The sequence below is a fragment of the Calidris pugnax genome, unplaced genomic scaffold (genome assembly GCF_001431845.1).
Source record: "Calidris pugnax isolate Ruff unplaced genomic scaffold, ASM143184v1 scaffold20, whole genome shotgun sequence".
Taxonomy (NCBI): Eukaryota; Metazoa; Chordata; class Aves; order Charadriiformes; family Scolopacidae; genus Calidris; species Calidris pugnax.
The window spans coordinates 22,473,210-22,491,999 of record NW_015094510.1 but is presented as its reverse complement, the minus strand read 5'-3'; the positions used below and the strand labels follow the sequence as shown (position 1 = coordinate 22,491,999).

Sequence of the window (18,790 nt, the reverse complement as noted above, 5' to 3'; positions counted from 1 at the left end):
GGGCGAGCTGGGGTCTAGGGCTTCCTCTGCTTTGTAGGGCGCTGGGCAGCGCGGCGGCGAGGGCCGGGAGCGGCGGCGCGGGGAGCCGGGGAGCGGCGGCCAGCAGGTGAGAACGGGGCCGGGACCGGGGCCGCGCTGCCGGGCCCGCCAGGCCGGGTGGCTGCCGAGGAGAGGGGCGGCCGCGGGCCGCGCCGAGCCAGCCCTCGGGCAGGCCACGGGGGTGCCTCTTGGGCGGGCTGCGGTGGGAGGGCTGCCTGACGGGTTCCGAAATGCCGACTGAGTATTTCATGTCAGTAGCTGTGTAGTCAGGGCGGGCGTTACCTTTGTTCGTTAAAGCTGGTTGGAAGAGTGCTTCATGAACCACAGAATCATTGAACGGCTTGAGTTGATAGGGAAGATCATCGAGTGTCCCTGGGCTGGGACACCTTCCACTAGAGCAGGTTGCTCAAAGCCCTGTCCAACCTGGCCAAAGGATGGACTTGGTGAGGTACTAGTGCACCTGTGTAGATAGGTATATCCCCCTTGCACAGTTTTCTTATGTTCTGACAACTAACTCTATAAACAGTTTTTTCTTCTACAGTCTTTCCATAGCACATGGATCACTCTGGATGTGGATTAAAAACTAAGGAGGCTGCTTAACCATAGGTTTATCTGAAGCAGTTGAGCACCTTTTGGTGTTGAAGGAAGGGCAGCCCCCAGCACAGCCCTGGCAGTGGGCTAGCTGGCAACCCACCCCTATACCCCCACTTCCACTGCCTGGGGCCAGAGGCTGAGGCTCTGCATACACTAAGTCCCTTCCTGAAATCTTGCATCTCTTAGCTACAGCTAGAGTGAACCTAAACACTAGTTTAGGCTACGTTTTTTCCCCACACTAACTCACATTTTTTTTTTTCAGAAGGACTGAATGATTTGTCAACAAGTTCCTGTCCCTTCTCATACACCCATAAAAGCATTTAATATGAGGAGGCTTAAGAGAAGTCTGACTGCAGGAAAAACTTTTAGAACAGCAGAGTATAGCCCTGCATGCTGGTTTATTTTGCAACTTTATCAGTTTTACCTTTATTTGCCTTATTCTGTGTTGGGCTTGCAGAGAAGAAATTTACACTGAAAGGGAGATTTGCAATTCTGGTTAGCACTGAGAGGCTGTATGTAGAGAGAGTTACTTCGTGACAGCAATGATGTTTTATTACTGTTGCACTTAATGGAACACAATTTGTGGCTAAAATTGTAATTTTGGGGGAGGCAGCTGTGACTTGAATATTTATACTTATAACTTCAAATAAAGAAAAAACTTAAAACTGATTTCTTCTTGTATAAAGAATGGATAGGTAGCATATAACACAATGGAAATTTTTCTCACTTTTTTGGGGTCAGACTTTTGTTTGTTTCTTTTAATCTTTTCAATATCTCCTTGATGAAGGAAAGAAGATGTAAGATGATTTACAAGCAGGTTATTTTGAAATGTCCCTTCAGCCTTTAAACAAAGAGTAGATGGTCTCTTCACTGTAATGTAATCAATGATCTGTCACCTGCTTACTGCAGTTTGTAACTGATTTCTATTTATAAGGTGGTGTTTCACAAAGTACAGCTCAGTGTTATCAAAAGGTCTGAGTCCCTTTTACCACTGAACCATAGAATGGTTTGGGTTGGAAGGGACCTTTAAAGATCATCTACTCCCCCCCTCCCTGCCACGGGCAGGGACACCTCCCACTAGACCAGGCTGCTCAAAGCCCCATCCAGCTTGGCTTGAACACCTCCAGGGATGAGGCATCCAGAGTTTCTCTGGTTAACCTGTCCTAGTGTCTCACCACCCTCACAGTGAAGAATTTCTTCCCTGCATCCAATCTAAATCTATCCTCTTTAAATTTAAAACTACTGCCTCTTGTCCCATTACTACAGGCTCTGCTAAAAAGATTGTCTCCATCTTTCTTGTAGGCCCCATTTAAGTACCAAAAGGCTGCAATAAGGTCTCCCCGAAGCCTTTTCTTTTTCAAGCTTAACCAACCACTACTCTCTCGGCCTTTCCTCAGACAAGAGGTGTTCCAGCCCTCTGATCATTTTTGTGGCCCTCCTCTGGATCCACTCCAACAGGTCCATGGCTTTCCTGTACTGAGAGCTTCAGAGCCAGTTGCAGCACTCCAGGTGGGGTCTCACCAGAGCAGAGGGGCAGAATCACCTCCCTCGACCTACTGGCCACACTTCCTTTGATGCAGCCCAGGATACAGTTGGCTTTCTGGGCTACAAGTGCACTTTGTCAGCTCATGTCCAGCTTTTCATCCACCAGTACCCCCAAGTCCTTCTCAGCAGGGCTGTTCTCAGTCCCTTCATCCCCCAGCCTGTACTGGTACTGGGGCTTGCCCTGATGCACATGCAGGACCTTGCTCTTGGCCTTGTTGAACCTCATGAGATTCACATGGGCCCACCACTGTAACCTATCAAGATCCCTGTGGATGGCATCCCTTCACTCTAGTTTATCAACTGCACCACTTGGCTTGGTCTCATCTGCAAACTTGCTGAGGGTCCACCCCACCCCGCTGTGTCGTTAATAAAGATATTAAATGGTACTGGTCCCAGTACGGAACCCTGTGGGACACCCTCCTTACTGGTGTCTACTTGGGATATTGAGCTGTTGACTGCTACTGTTCAGATGTGGCCATCCAGCAATTTCTTAGCCATCTAACACTCCATTCGTCAAATCCATATCTTTCTGTCTTTCACCCTGTCAGCTCTGGAGCTCGTCAGACCTTTTCATAGGCAATTTAACTGACGAGAATAGCAGAAAAAGTTGTGCTTTACACAATTTTCTGCTGGTTTGTGAGTTCGGTTAGCTTTTGGAAAGTGGCGATGATGTGAGCTGTCAGGGAAGGTGGGGGGGAGAGAAAGAAGAGAAAAGAGGAGGCCTTCCTGTTTTGCAGCAGCGAGCCATCAGATCACCTCATCTCCTCAAGGAAGCATAAGCATAGCCTTAATAATTATGCCAGGTCCACAGCATATTTTGCATTACGTTCTTCAAGTATCTAGGATAAAAGAAGGAAAGTAGCATAAATGGTTTAAAACGTGACCCAGTAAGCTTGAAAGTGCATTCCTATGTACGTTCCCATCTGTAATGCACATATTACCTGTTGCTACAATGAGTTATTTCAGTGCTTGATACAGTCTTTTACTTGTCTGTTTTTCTTGGCAACCGTTGATCTGATGCCCAAGTCTTGTACGTTGTGCAAAGATCATGAATAACTTGCTGTAATCTTACGAATACTGAAAAGTACAGGCAGGCCACTTGGTACTGCTCTGCATATCTAGTACTGGCAGACCTGTTTTATTTGCTTGTGTTTATGTCTTCGAAATAAAAGGACAATTATTTCTTTTTTAAGGTTTGTTATATCCATAAGTGCAATAAAAGCCTTAGACTCCAGTACTGTAGTCCTATTGCTGGGTGATTATAGTTGGGGGAGGTATTGTACATCTCAAGAACAGTATTCAAGCTTTAAAAAGAAGAGCAGAAGTAACAGTCACTGGAAAAAAATACTTGCTTTCCTTTTGAGAGGGATGACAGAGAAAACAGGGACTTGCAAAGGAAGAAATACATTTTATAAAACCAGGACATGTTTACAAAGGAATAACCTGCAGGTTGTTAGTGTTACTAACCTTTTTGAGTGTGTGTTGCATTTATGTGGTGAGAAATTGCCTAGAGTTCCCCTCCTGTGATCAATGTATTTTATTTACTCTGAAGAGCTGAGGCTGCTTCAGGCCAACAAATTGACTAAAAGTCCCCTGAACAAGTGAGAGACATTTTCTTACTCACTGTAGCATGGAGGGTAAATTTGTTATGTGCTTTAGTGTGGTTGGTATCTGCAGAACTTGTATAAAAAAAACCAAGTTCCTGGCTAGACTAAATATATGATAATAGAGTTGAGTCACAGTGTGATAGTGCTATTGCCACTGTGTGAAAAATTGGAGAGCTTGCTTGTCTTTTATAGTCCAACAAGCTTGTATACTTTGAGTTAATTCATCATTTTTACCTTGAGTGAGCCCAGGACCGTGCTGTTTCTTGTATATCATCCAATTCTGAAAACTAAACATGTGCACTAAGGCGTATGGGTTGATATTTTTGTTCTTACCTTCTGTTAGAACCATTAGTTTTGTAAGTCAGGGTGTACTGTCTTTACATGCTGCAGCCTGGTAATTCTGAAAAGAGCTGCTGAACATGTTGAAAGTGTCAGTAGGAGACACCATCATCTCATTTTGACCCTCTCAAGTTGCCATTGGGGACCGATTTGAAATGCATTGTTACATTTTCCTACTGTGCTTTTTTAATTCATGCTCTGTTGGTTTTCAACACTATGTCCAGTCCTGTACAGTCTCTCCTTGCCCAGTATTATGAATGTTTTGGGATTGAACTGGTATTTACACAGATCTCCAAGAATGTCTTGGGAAATTTCTTTTTCCAAAAGGAGCTGTCATCTGAGTTAGTTCTGTACTGTAAGGAAGGGTTGAAAGGATATCATGGTCAGTGGAAGTAATGAAAAAGGAACAGTCAGGGCTGAGGGAAAGATATTGTTACACTGATGACTTTGCAATTCAACTTACCTGAACTTCCTCCTGCATCTTGAAGAGATATGTATTTATTCTAGTTAGTTCCATTTGAAGTCAGCAGGAGCAGAATTGGGTCCCTGTAGCTCTAAACCTCTGTTCTTCTGGCTGATTCAGGGTGTCTTTAGCCTCAGTGCCAATGAAGGAATAGACTTAAGGAGTTGCCATCTGATGTGGACCTGGTTCATACTGCAGTTATCCTCCAAAAATGTGTCTGTGTCTGTTATGTGAGAAAGGCAATATTTGCCCCTTGTGGGAAAGTAACGGAAGATTGGTGAGGAGGACTGTAAATACACTCAAGTGACTCGCATGTGGGGTGCTGGAAAACACATCTATCACACTAATTGTTGCTTAGTTTTGTGTGCTCAACAAGTAGAACATCTGCACTTAGATAACGTAGTCCTGGGACGGACTCAGGGGCACCTTATCAAATAACGCCTGAGATTCTTGCCCTGCTGTTGAAGTGATCAAAGCAGAGCAGAAAACTCTGCCTGCCTGAATCCTTGAAATACAGACCCAAACAGCAACCCTCACTCCCTTGCTAACAAGGACTCTCAGGCTAATAAGGACTCTGGCTCTGCGGGGCCTGTGGTCCCTGCTTGCCTGCCTCTGCCCGGGTGCTGCTTCAGAGGTTCCCCGATCCATGAGGTATTGAGATTAAATTTGTTCTTTGCCCTTAATCCGTGATTGTGTGGTTGTTCCTGCATCCTGCCTGCATTGGCTCACACGCGCCCCTGAATTTGAGAAATCATTTAAATAGAATATTCAATGCCACTTTTAAAATACACAATAAAATTATGTAGCGGTGAGACTGTGAAAGAGCTTTAGTTTGCTATGAAGTCTATAACATTGTTAAAATAACATCAGGAGAAGCTTCCAAAAAGTGGCAGTAACAGCAGGATGCTCTCCTCTACTTATATTTGCAGTATAAACTTTTACTAGTTTATTATGCACTAAATTCACTGTTTTGAAAGATGCAACAGTGGGATTTTTTAGGTTGATTGTTTTTTAATGTTCCTCATCAGCCACCTGTAACTGTATGGGATCTTATTGTAACCATTTTTAAAGAAGTTCATTCTTTCTGAAGGTTGGATGCTATAAGCTGAGATGCTCAGCTATGTTTCTGTAAACTATAGTGCACTTGGAAAATATTTGAGACGTTGTAGAGTGCAAAGAATAGATAAACTTGCAAATTCAGGGCCTAAAGCTGCTAAATCTGTTGTGATTTAATTTAAAGTTTTGAGTTCATAATCTGCACTAGAAAATAAGTTTTCTCAGTTAAGAAAATGCTCTTCCTAATCCATTCTTACAGAAAATACAGGCTACGTTATTGTTGGTATATCTTTTTTCCCAAAACTTGATCTAATTTTTCTTTAATTGTTTTATTCACTTCTTATTTTTCAGGAGTCTTTGAAAAATCCTTAGTGGTCATGACATTGTTACAAGTGACATAAATTAGCCAGTGGCTCAGAATGATGGATACCCAGAAGACTACAAATGGTTTGCAAGTGATTGGAGAAGGGACTGGTATAGGGAAATCGACACTCCACATGGTGGGGTATTTGGGAAAAGTCAGTTGAAACTTATTTTACATGTGTGCAAAGTTCATTTTTCTCTGCTTTGAGAGATTTTGAATTGGTCTTAATTTTACAAAAAAAATTCTCAAAATTATTTTCCACGGAAATCTATAACAATGGCGAAAGATTATCCTAAGTAAATATGTGCCTATGATTTTTTTACTGGCACTATTTTTACAACTGTTTGCATTCCTATGAAAATTGATTTGTGTTTCAAAGATCTGAGCTTGTATTCCCTGGCAATAAGGTCCTGTGGTTTAGTTCAAGTAGAAAGAAACATTGCATAATTGTGTTGCTAAAGATACCTTATTAAATATTTGAATATTTAAATCAAAAGATAAATTTATTTAGAACACTCTACCACATGAATATATATGTTATAAATATTAAAAAAAAACCAAAACAATCTAGTTTACTTTTTTATATTGTATGAGGTATTACATTAAGAAGTTGCACGTTGGTTTTCTATTTTGGTATGTATGTATGTCTCACCTTGGGCTAACATGAAATAGATAAGTTTATACTGCTTTTTCTTTTTTTTTTTTTTTTTTTTTTTTTTAAGAACTGTAATCCTCTGGAAACAGCTGCACATGAATATTGTCCAGTCTGCAAAGAGAAGGGCCAGATCCAAGTTTTACGGACTTACCGCATTAATTTTCAAGAGTCCATTTTCCTTTGTGAAAATCCTCAGGTACTATGATGATTATCAGCTTTTTTCAGCAGTTACTTTAAGTTCAAGATTTTGCTGGTGATAAGCAGCCTGTTGAAATAGGATTCATTTGAGTCTATATGCTGGATGTTTATCTGTATATAGACAAAATCATAACTAACCTGTGTACATGCAGTGTGTAACCATAGCTAGCTACCCTAAAGAGTTAAAGAGTAGATTAAAATGAATGAAGGAGAGCAAAGCAACAGAAGTGGTACTAAATAAATCTTTGTAGGAATCCGAATAAAAGGCAAAACTTTGATAATCTGTGTAACTAATACACAACTCCTGCAGATGTGATTCTTCTATTTTCCCTCCTTTAAGTCTGGGTAATGCAAACAGGTTTGTAATTATAATTACAATGTTTGGTTGAGTTTTTTTCCCCCTTTTAAATCTAACCTTAGCTGGATTTCTGTGCTGCTAAATGTTTGAGTTGTGATTTTGCTGCCTTTCCCTTCTCCACTATTCCGTGTGTGTGGGGAGGGTACAGCAATCCCATATAAACTGGTGCCCTTAAATTAGTAGACAGAGACTAGACTAGATATGGGTCTCAGAGTTTTTTTTCCCATCCCTCTCTGCTTTTAAATAATCATAGTATCATTCTGGAGATCAGTAATAGTGGATTTGACTACATTCTGGTTGTAGAATTAGCTGTATATATAAGACCCTACCAATACCCGGACTGATGCAGCTGGCTAGCCTGAAAGATACCCTGCCAGTTTCGGCACCAGTAGTCTCTCAGGCATGGGATGGTAAAGCCAAATCTGTACCCTGAAGGAAGGAATTTAACAGAATAAGACAAGAGGACTCTCCTCAGCAAAATTAGCTTGTTTTCAGGGGCTGAAAGCATTTACTGGAAAAGTAGTGTTGATTATCGTTACTGATATATTTACTTCACAATTGCTTATAAGGCAGCGGTTGAATAGAACACCATTTCTGGCATACATACGTTGAATTTATGTATTGATTCTACATTCTGTTTTAAGAGTATGGTTTGTACTTCTTTTATCTCTTGTTCACCTGAAATTGCCTTATAGATTTCACTGTAACTTTTTTTTCTTTCCTTTAGTGTATCTACCCACTTGGTTATAAACCATTAAACAGCATAATTACTTCTGCTGATTCTGAGAATCATCAAGTTCCATCTACTCCTAAGAAAAGGAAATTGTGTGATACCGGTGACTTTTCTTCCGTTGAATCACGTTCAAAAAAAGCAAGGGCTAATAATGTGGTAAATGCTGAGCACGCTATTAATACAGACCCTGTTGTCAAATGCTATCAGAATAGCTTATGTATTCCCAAGTCAAGCCTACATGATGTATTACAAAAGGAGCCGCAAAAAACTAGTAACAATGTGGAGCCCAGCATGCAGAAGGTGGATTTTGAAACAAACACCAACAACTATCAGGAAAGTCCACCTAAGACTCCTAGTCCCAGAACACAACTTTTGCCGAACTCTGAACTTTGCTCAACAACTTCTGAAATTTTGCACAAAGAGGATAAAGGTTCCACAAACGACACAGAGTTATGTCTTCAGTGGAGAAACACACATAATCTTTGTTGGTTAGATTGTATTTTATCAGCACTGGTACACTTAGAAATATTACAGTTTGCTCTAGCAAAAGAATATAATGATGGAAAATGTTTACTCCAGAAACTCTTAACAAATTATAATCAAGCAACTGTACTTCTGAACACCTGTAAAAGGAGTAAAGTAAAAGGTGAGTAAATTTAGCTGCTGCTTCTTCATATTCAGGCTGATCTGGTCTAGTACAAATATGTGGAATGTGCCCAGTGTACTTAAATATGCAGTTATATTTCAAGGTCACAAAAGAATGAAAGGAATAAAGTAAAAGGTGAGTAAATTTAGCTGCTGTTTCTTCATATTCAGGCTGATCTGGTCTGGTACAAATGTGTGGAATGTGCACAGTGCACTTAAATGTGCAGTTATATTTTAAGGTCACAAAAGAATGAGTTGTCATGAACTACCATGAATTTGCAGAGTAGTGTGCTTTACCTAGCAGAATCCTGGTAACCTCTGAAATTGTTTTTCTTGAGGTAAACATGCACACTTTGAAATCATCAAACTCTAAGCATCTATTGATTTATTTTTTTGTGTGTGTGTCTTATTCCACATAGAGAATATGTGAATTGTTTATGTAATTGAGCTTGACTGTTTCTTTCCCTCTGTCTGTTTCCCTCTTCTGTTTCCTTCCCCCTGTCATATTAGGATTCTTTTCTAATCTTAATCTTAAAAATAATTTCTGTTGTGGATTATATCCTTGTATAAATGGGAAGTTGTCTTGTCACACCAAAAATAGTAAAGCTGGGAACATATGTTCTCTTCTGGCTCCAGCTGCACTCATTGAAGGAACACTTCCCCTGAGGTCTGCAAGCTGTGCTGTGGATGATAGTGCTTCCTAGCCTGTTTCAGTCCAAATTAATCAAGCACATTAACCTGGTTCATATTACCTGGAAGGAGCTAGTGAGTACTCAAAGGCTGGAGGACTGTAACCTTCAAGCACAAGGGCAGTGGTGGGCAGTTGGGGGCAACCTTCCAGGCAGCACAGCTGGAGTCAGAGGAAGATGTGACATTGTAATGTGTCACCTTGATCATTTTCTGTATTGTGGATTCAGTTGAAGGCTCGTAAACGAAGATCGGTTTTTCTTAGTCCTTTTAAACTGACCCATTGGTGTCATAAGTCTGAAGTTCTAAGAGCTCATCTGTTAGAGAATTAATACAAATCTCTGGTTAGCCAGTATCTTTTATAGGTTTTTTTTTCTGATAGGTGTTCCAAGTAAAGTGTTTGAATACAGAGACTATAGTCCCAGAACAGCATTAGATAACTTGAAGAATATTGTATCTTTCCTGGGAAAAATAATAGGTATATCAAAAATGGCTTAATTCAACTTGTGGCAGAGAAAACAACTATTTACAGAGGGGAAAAAAAAAATCCAAAAATACTCCGAAGCAGTTCACCCTATATTTTAGGATTTTGACTATTACTTGGAAGCCCTCTACCATCACAGAACTTGTCTGAGATGTTTTCCTTTCCCCTCTGTTGTGCCGTGTTTGCAAAGGAGCTCTGGTGTGCAAGAGCCCTTAAATGGGGATGTTGGGTGTTGGAATATAGTGTCATTTGAGAAAACAAACTTCTTCATTTCCAGGAATTGCTGCAAAACAAATTAGTTTATTTGTGCAACAGTGGAGAGGGGATTGGGTGAGGAGTGTTGTTGTAGAGAATAGGTGTAGTGTTTATACTGCCCTTCTGTGTAATTTTTCAGCATCTTTTACATATGGTTGGTTTTTAAAACAATCAAAAGCAATAGAGTTGCAAGGAACTTCTTTTCATCTTTTTTGTTTACATAGGTTTTGTAAGTTAGAAATCATTTTCACAGCTATTCTAAATCTTTTAATTTGTGCAGGTTGTGATCATGATTATGTAGTACAAGTTATGTTCTTGCTTCTGCTTTAAGATGTGTTCGTGTATGAACAAGGTACCTTGTAAATTTAAAATACATAGTAAAATATATAATGTACACTATTTTAAAATTAATTACTATTTTAAAGACTAACTTTAGCAAATTACTATTTAAGCTGGAACAGCACAATTAAATTTTTTACTATGAATTGTATGACATCATTACAAAGCATGTAAGCAAATTTTTTCACTTTTGGTCATAATGTTTAAGTTTTAAAATCTACTCTTAATCTCTGAATCTCCAGTGTTTGCAATGTCTGATTACGTTATCCTTAAATGTCATTACTATCTAGCTATAGGTATAGGCTCTTAGCCATAATTTAAGTCAGGTTGAGTAATTAACTACTGGTTAGCAAACTGCAGTAAAATGTTTATAACTTCTGTAGATTCTTCTGTAATTTTCAAATCGATTAACACCAAACATTGGCTATTTTACCAACAGTTTTAGGCAAACAGGTCAATATGAAAGGCATCAGCTTGCAGAGAGTGACTGCGTGTCAGGGATATATGAGTGTGTGAAAGGGTGGGGGGTGTTACACATAAATACATGAAAGCATATATATTTTTTTTCTTTAGATGTTCTTCCAAAAGCAGAATCGCATCTCAATGAAATCAGAAACAGAATTTTTACACAGCTTCAACCTCAGCTTAAGTGTGAATTGGGTAAGTAACTAGTGCAGCATCTCAGTATTGACTTTCAGAAAACTCCACATGTAAAGCCTTGTAGCATGTCAGTATGTAAAAATATGAATGTATACATGCAAATAGACAGCTTGCAAATCCTTTTTTAAAATTATTTTATTGGTGACACGCACATAGTTTACATTGTGATCAGCTGCTTTGTCCCTTGACTGTTTTTGACTTTTTAGAGAGCGTATTCTCGTCTTTGTAACTCTGCTGTGGTCATGAAGTTGATAACATTGATAACAACCTAATAACATGGATCAATCCCTTTGCTGTGAGGATTAGAAATACAGCCTTGAAGGGATAACTGGATTTCATATCATAGCAATAAGCTTATATTCTTCATTTTTGAAGTACTGAAAGCTGATTTCAAATATTCAGTGACTTTTTTCTGCTCCATCTTTGAAGGTAAGCAGGATAGTCCAGTGTTTGTGCTCCCTCTGCTCCTACAGCTGGATCAACAAGCTGAGAAACTATTCTTGCATTCGTTTTCATGGAAGTTTGAATGTGTATGTTGTGGCTACAAATACCAGGAACGGTGAGATTTATATTTTTTTAAAGTAGCTTCTATATAACTGTTCTAGCATACCTTTTTAAATCTGCATGTAATAGTTCAGATCTCTAGGTTTTGTACAGTTTAAGCTTGTTGGGGAAGTTTTATGTGACCCACTTTTTTAGGCTAGCATTTGCAAATAATTTACTGCTATGTCATGTCTTAGGAAACCATGTTATCATTTAATTAAGAATTAGTAGGTAACTGTGTGAGTCCTTGGCCAAGCTCACTCTGGTATTTTGCTAAGAGTATACAAATTGTTGCAGTTCTAAAGAATATATGCCTAGTACACTGTTGCTGTTGAAGAATATCTGTAATACTCATTTGCATTATAAAGAATCAGAGATTCTCTCACATAATTTGTCCATTTTATAATAGTATTCCAGGGAAGTAATTTATTGAGAATTGATTAGTTCTGTGTAGCTGCAGGTACAAGCTAGTCATTTAGGCTCCTTTCAGAGTCAGCAGAAAAAGGGAGGCACCTTAAGAAGACAGCTCACTTCACTTTACTTGAAAAATACCTGTTTCTCTCCACTATCTTAGGTTTATACATTAAAATTCTAGATCCCCAAGCGAGATGAGATTAATCTGTCTGTTACACTGCCAGTTAATGTGTAGTCCTGGTTAATAGGATGTGTTCAAGAACCTTTGTTACATACTGTGTTATTTTTTTCTAAAGTTGGAAAATCTAGGGTAGGTTGAATATAAAGGAAGTCCTTTCTGTGGCTAATGAATGAATAAACTACATTATTTCACTTTAATATCCCGTACATTGTATTTTCATACAATATACCCTCTGTGTAATCTCAGCTCTGAAGTTTTTTGAAAACAAGATCTTGTATAACAGGGATTCTGAGGTAATTTGTTACCGCTTCCTTCTCTCCTTAAGATTCTGTATTAGCTAGTAAATTACACAAATCCTGGTACAAGCTCTCTCTTATGTCGGAAAGGAAACAGAGATAACATGCTAAGGGAGAAAGAGCAAATAATGTGAAACTGAAGGCCACGGAGCTGCTGAGAACAAATGGTGACTGATACTGTTTGGCAGAACTGAATTCAGTGCTGACTTGGATGTGATGCAGTCACAGTGGAATTCATACAAATAGCATGAATGTGAATAGAATTTGGTTTTGTCTAAACATTTGTATAACTTTTTTTTCCTCCTAGTAAAGTATGTATATTCATTGTTTTCTGATCAGCAACTCAATTTACTCTTTTTTTTTTTTTGTATGTGTGTGTCCAGGTTTAGGAAAACGCTAACAACATTCACAAATATAATCCCTGATTGGCATCCACTTAATGCTGTTCATGTTGGACCGTGTAATAACTGTAGTGACAGATCTCAAAGACGACAGATGATTTTAGAAAAGTGAGTTTGGATATGTGAACGTGAAAATAAAATATATAAAATTCTGAGACTTAATTTATTGAACTTTTAACTTTAAAAAACAAACTATTATCATGAGTTTACAGAGATTCTAAACTTTAAACTCTCATAAATACTCACTTTTGAAGATTTTTAGATCATTCTTAAATGCTGAGATGGCAAATAGTTTTTAATAAGCATGAAACACAGAGCAGTGTTTAACATGCTGACCAGCACATGTGTTTCAGCCAGGTCATAAATACTTCCTACCAAGTAGTAAATACAGACAACTGATACCCAGTGTCAGCCTTTCCACAGCCCCTGCTGTTGAAGGATAAAACTGTTGCCTGATCATCTATTTACTAGTTTGACTTGGGAACAGTGTCCTTTCCTACTGTGGTTATGGCACAGTTGTTGTCTTCTTTTTTTTTTTCACCTTTTCCCCACTCCCAAAATCCCTTATGTTGTCTTGGCTTTTTCTCCTAATCCATAGCAAAATGGACTGTCCAATTGGAGTATTCTTATCCCTTGACAACCATGCAATCTGAAGAATCTTGTAGAGGTAGAACAGTAAGGGCAGGACTAACATACTCTTTGAGACGCCTTACTTTTTAGTTATGAACTTTTACCACTATTTTCTTGTAATAAACTGGTATTTTATTGTTTCTTTTATTAGAGTACCTTCAATATTAATGTTACATTTCGTAGAAGGCTTGCCACATAACAACCTGAAGGACTATTCATTTCAGTTTGAAGAAGATACCTACCAAATAACATCTATTGTTCAGTATCAAACAGATAAGAAGCACTTCATAACCTGGTCTTTGAATCCTGATGGTAAGAACCATGTATTCTATTATAATACTTCACGAGTCTATATCAAATACTGTTTTGTGAGCTACTGCGATAGTCTCAACAGTCTGTATATAATAACAAGGATTTCTTTTGTCTGTATTCTAAAATTCATACTAAAATTTTGTGAATAATTGTGGGAACTTTGCTAGTCAGGGTGAAGGTTTCAGTTTGGTTTAACTGGTTTGTTCAGCAGTGTTTTGCCCTACGCTGTACTCGCTGGCAAAAGTTACTTGGGTAGAGTTGTTTCCTTTCATAACTTTGTAAAAGTTAAAGCATACAGTCTGAGCGTGACTGTGGGACAAATGGTATTGGTTATTTTGAAGCTAGTTATTAATCTGTTCTTGGCTGAAAGGAAGAGAACCTACGTAACTACCAGCATTAATGAAGTTTCTTTTCATTTCTGAACTTTACTGCACCTGAGGCACAAATCCATGTTAGAAACATTACTAATGGTATGATGTTTGTACCGTTGATGGGAACTCCATAAACGAAGAAAGTGAAAAGTTGATATTTTGATTCTCATGCTTGTGGAGAGAGAATGGAGTGCAGTCTTATCAAGTGTTCTGACAACATGGAAATTGTCTAAATCATACTGCCAGAGTTTAAGAAGAAATAGGAAGAGGAAGCAAGCAGCTGGGAAGTGCCTAGTTAGGAACATCCTATACATCATATATTTCTATTTTTAAATTCTTAAAGCTGTAAAATATTTGGTCATGATCTATGAACAATTTGCAGATAATGAGGCAGATTATTAAAATGAGCAGTTTCTGTTAAACCCCTGTGCCTCTCACCCAGGCAATGTAAAGGTCTACTGAGAAACTTAATTTGAGAGGTGGTTCTTTCCTTAGAGCTGTGCAGGTATTTTCAGACAAGATGTCAGAATCATTAACTCAAAAAAACCCAACCAAAACCAACAGCTACTCTGACCTGTAATAATATTGCTGCAAATTCTGCTTGTATGTGATATTTTACAGTGAAAATCTCCCAGTTTTCTCTGATGTAATAAAGAATGGAGAGGAAACCCTTTATTTTTTGCTTGTCAGGGGAGTGGGTTAATAATAGTATTTGACAAATGTCTGAGGGTAGTGACTTCAATTTTAAAAGTCTCTGAGTCTCTACACTGGTTGCTATTTCTTTTTCAGGTACTTGGCTTGAATGTGATGATTTAAAGGGACCATATTGCAAGAGACATCAAAGATTTGAAGTTCCTCCTTCAGAGATTCATATTGTTATCTGGGAAAAGAAAACATCCCATACGCCAGAAGAACTGAATTCACAGTTCCAGAGTAAAAACACTGAAGGTTTTCCTCTTAGTAATGGACAGTCAAATTCCACAGTGTTGCATTGTGGTTTTGGTAACACGGTAGACAAAATACCTGCAGAACATGGCAAAGAGGATTCTGTGAGAACTCCAGATAAGAAACAGCAGCAGGTACCTGAGAATGAAAGTATCGTTCATCATGGTTTAGAAAATCTGGCACATGATGATCTTGTAACACTGACGCTTGAAGAAATTCAGGTTGACTCAGAAGGTAAATCGCTGCTGAACGGACACATGGTGGGAAATAACCTTGTTGAAATGGGCACACCACAACAACAGGAATCAGCTTTTTCACCTAACGCTCCATATACAGGAGAGTTTGCTGGATCTAGTCTAGCTGTGAACGATAAATGCATTTCATATGAAAATTCCAGCATTTGTTTACCTCTGGAAGAGTTGAACCCAGCAAATATTACTCCTCCTGTGGCCAAAAACCATGACCCTGGCTTGTCGCTTGCTCAAAGAACAGATGACAGAACTAATGTACCTAACAGAGAACATGGATCAAATTCAGAACTACAGCTAAACAAGAAGTTGTCACCAGTAGAAAATATTATACAAAAACCATCTGACTTGAAAGATGCAAGCAAAATTATAGTTAATTCTCAGGTTGCCAGTTCTTCTGCTGCCAATAATTCCTTTCAGCCTTCACACAAAGACCAAAAAAGAGGATTTGTAGGAAGCTGGGTAAAGAAATTATTAAGCAAGAATACTTCTTTTATGCCTTCAAGTGCCTCAGCTCTCAAGAATGAGAGAAGTTGCAAAACTCCCTCAATGCAAAAAATAAGTGAAGTGCGATTGCCAGTTAAGGGAGCAAGTAACTTTGGTGGTTTTCAAAGCAGAGGTACAAAGAAAACAACTGAGACCCCGAAGTCAGTGGTTCCTCAGAGTAATAATAGTCATCCTTTATCACATTTCAAAGGGTTTTCTCAAAGCACTCGTCTTCCAACAGCAAGTCATACCACTGTTGAAGGTCCAGCTTGGAATAAGTCAGGAAGTACGTTGGGTACCTCAGGTAAAGTGACTCAGTTCCATTCACCTGGCTCTAACTCTGGGAAGGCAGAAGAGTCAGATAGTGACAAAACCAAAAAACTTCGCCTAAAACTGTTAAAAAAACTTAATGCTAAAAAGAAGAAGTTGGCTTCACTGGATAGGCTAGCAGTGGAACAGATGAAACATGAAAAGCCTGTGAGTGGAGGTGTAAGCACCCCATCACAGGTGGCATCTCACAACGACAGTGAATTATTGCAGAGCTTTTTAAAGGAACTGCAGCATCAGATTGATGTTGCAGATAGTGAATCCGAGTGCACCAGCCATAACAACAGTGATGAAATACTGGCGGAATTACTGTCCCCTACTTCAACTGTTGCTTCCTTAGAGGCTCCAAAAAGTGAAGAGGAATGTATGTATATGGAAATGGTGGATAGCAGCGTTGCAGCAACAGCGGCTGATGAGAAGACCAGTGTGCCACATGCAGCGGTGACAAGTGAGGACCACAATTATTACAGTCCTGTAAAGGACAGTAACTCGGAACTTCATGCAATAAGCAAACCCAGTGTGAAAAAACTTGCTTTTGAAAGCCCTACAAGGGAAGATATCCTTGAAGACCTATTCTCCATTTCAGCACCGAGCTCAATGGCAGGTGACATAGATTTACCTCATTTTGATGAAACTCTGTTTGAAACATGGTAAATATTCAGTTTCTTGGTTTCAAGTATTTGTTGATATTATGTATATTTTGAAGCAAAGCACTATTAAATTATATTTTATAACTAGTGTCATTGCACACTGGCTGTACTTGAACAGTTTACATTTGAGGTATTATTTTTCTTAAAATTTTATTGTAGCAGGCAAATAAGGTTTTAATGCATTTTATTTTTCTGAGAAGCAGTTATTTTAGCTGTCAGATATGATGATGATTTTTAATTAAAAGCTCCTATGAGTCTTAATTTTTGCTGCTTTTAATATGGAAAACATCCATATTCCACTGAGAAATTATAAACTTGTGTAGTCTTGATGACGGAACAGCGTAAGAAATATCATTTAGGTAGTAGTGATTTATTTTACAGGATCACCCAACTCCAGAAGTCTTTTTGTCCGACATTTGAAAAACAAAAATAGAAGTACCGTCTACAATTGGGGATGTTTGATGTTTGATGCTTTGATACAAAGATAATTTGCAACACTAAACTCGAGGCTGGTATTCTGTTAGGAACTCCTTTCAGAATTACTGTTCAACAAGCTCACCGCTTGGATCCAAGGAAGGATGGACACATGGTAGAAATTTTCCTATTGGAAATCATGGCTCATACTGAGTTTTCATCCTGGATAACTGAAAATATAATTTGGCAGGGTATTCTGAGCCAGGTTATTATTTAAGTAAAATTAGTAAGATTTGGGCCAGAGTTTGCAGCACTGGGAAGGAATTTCAGATGTAACTTTTAGTAATTCTTAACTGCAAATACACTAATAAAGATTTCTAAGAATTAAAATTAACTGTAAGTTAGCACCCATTACTGTTGTCTCAAGGAGCTTTTCATGGCCAGAGCAGTGCACCCCGGTCCATGTGTGAGAGTGCCAAGGAAAGGCAAGGTCAACAGGAAGATAGATAGTGATGGAAAATGTGGTAAGACAGTGGAGGGTAAGCAGAGGGATTCTGGATTTGGGTGGCTTTCTGGATCTGGATGGCTTTCATTTTGCTAGATGGGAGTCTTTTTTAAATTCATAGACACAGAGCTTGAGGGTATTATATGCTAAATTACATTAGCTGTACTTTTGTACTCAGAAATAACAAGGATTTTATCAGCAGAATCTTTGTTTCAGCCATTTTTAGAGGTATTCTGCATTTTTTCATGGTTTTAGATCCCAAGTTCAAAACATTAAGTCATCAGTCTTACTCTTCTAATAGGTGCAGTTGAACATAATTGTTCTTACAAGGCAGATTTAAGTGGTCTTGGATAGCTTGAACCAGATTCAAAATGCGTTTCGAAAAAACTGTCAGTGGCACTGAACTCACTTTGCCAAGCTATTTCTGTTGCAATTATGTATATGTTTATCAAACTGGCACTTGAGACAACGAATGGTTTAATTCTTGAAATATAAGTCTTTGTAAAGAACTTGAATTCCGCCTCTGTTTTAAATGTTGTAATTGGTGATGTTACAATAGAAAACGAATCAGTGGATTCAGAATGTAAAGTGCCAGTGTGCTGCTGGTGAAAGGTTTGCCTGTTTGTGAATTCCCTTATTTAAAAATGCTGGCCAAAATTAGTGTTCGATTTATCAGTGAATAAAGTAGGTGCCTCAGCAGGGATTTTCCTGTGGAGTTTTCCAACCGGTGGTTTCTATGTGTGCAAACCACTAAAACGCGGTGTGTCTCACTGCCCTACTTGTTGCTGAGGTTTCCCCGAGCAGTGGGGAGCTGCCTTCAAGTGCAGACACCATCTTTGGCCGACTGGATTTTAGCTGCCTGCAGCTGTGAAGTGGGAGCTCCTTCACTACTGGCTTGGGACAGGGCACAGACCCAGGGGTGAGCGAAGCAGCGACCCTGGGGTTGGCGTGATGCAAAATGCATAGGGCAACGTGAAGAAGAGACACCGCTAGAAGACGAAAGTCCTGGTGTAAGGAAGGATGCTGAATGGTTTGGGCTGGGAGGG

At 39.0% G+C, this 18,790-nt stretch overlaps 1 protein-coding gene across 1 annotated transcript; it reads left to right on the top strand.

Moving 5' to 3' along the window:
* The first annotated feature begins 24 nt into the window (after window positions 1–24).
* On the top strand, window positions 25–18,443 carry USPL1 (ubiquitin specific peptidase like 1). Its single transcript, XM_014965972.1, has 9 exons — window positions 25–106; window positions 5,995–6,161; window positions 6,730–6,858; window positions 7,946–8,597; window positions 10,935–11,021; window positions 11,451–11,580; window positions 12,839–12,964; window positions 13,638–13,798; window positions 14,959–18,443. The coding sequence occupies exons 2-9, from the start codon at window positions 6,063–6,065 to the stop codon at window positions 16,827–16,829; spliced, it is 3,255 nt and encodes a 1,084-aa protein (XP_014821458.1). The 5' UTR covers window positions 25–106; window positions 5,995–6,062; the 3' UTR covers window positions 16,830–18,443.
* The last annotated feature ends 347 nt before the right edge of the window (window positions 18,444–18,790 follow it).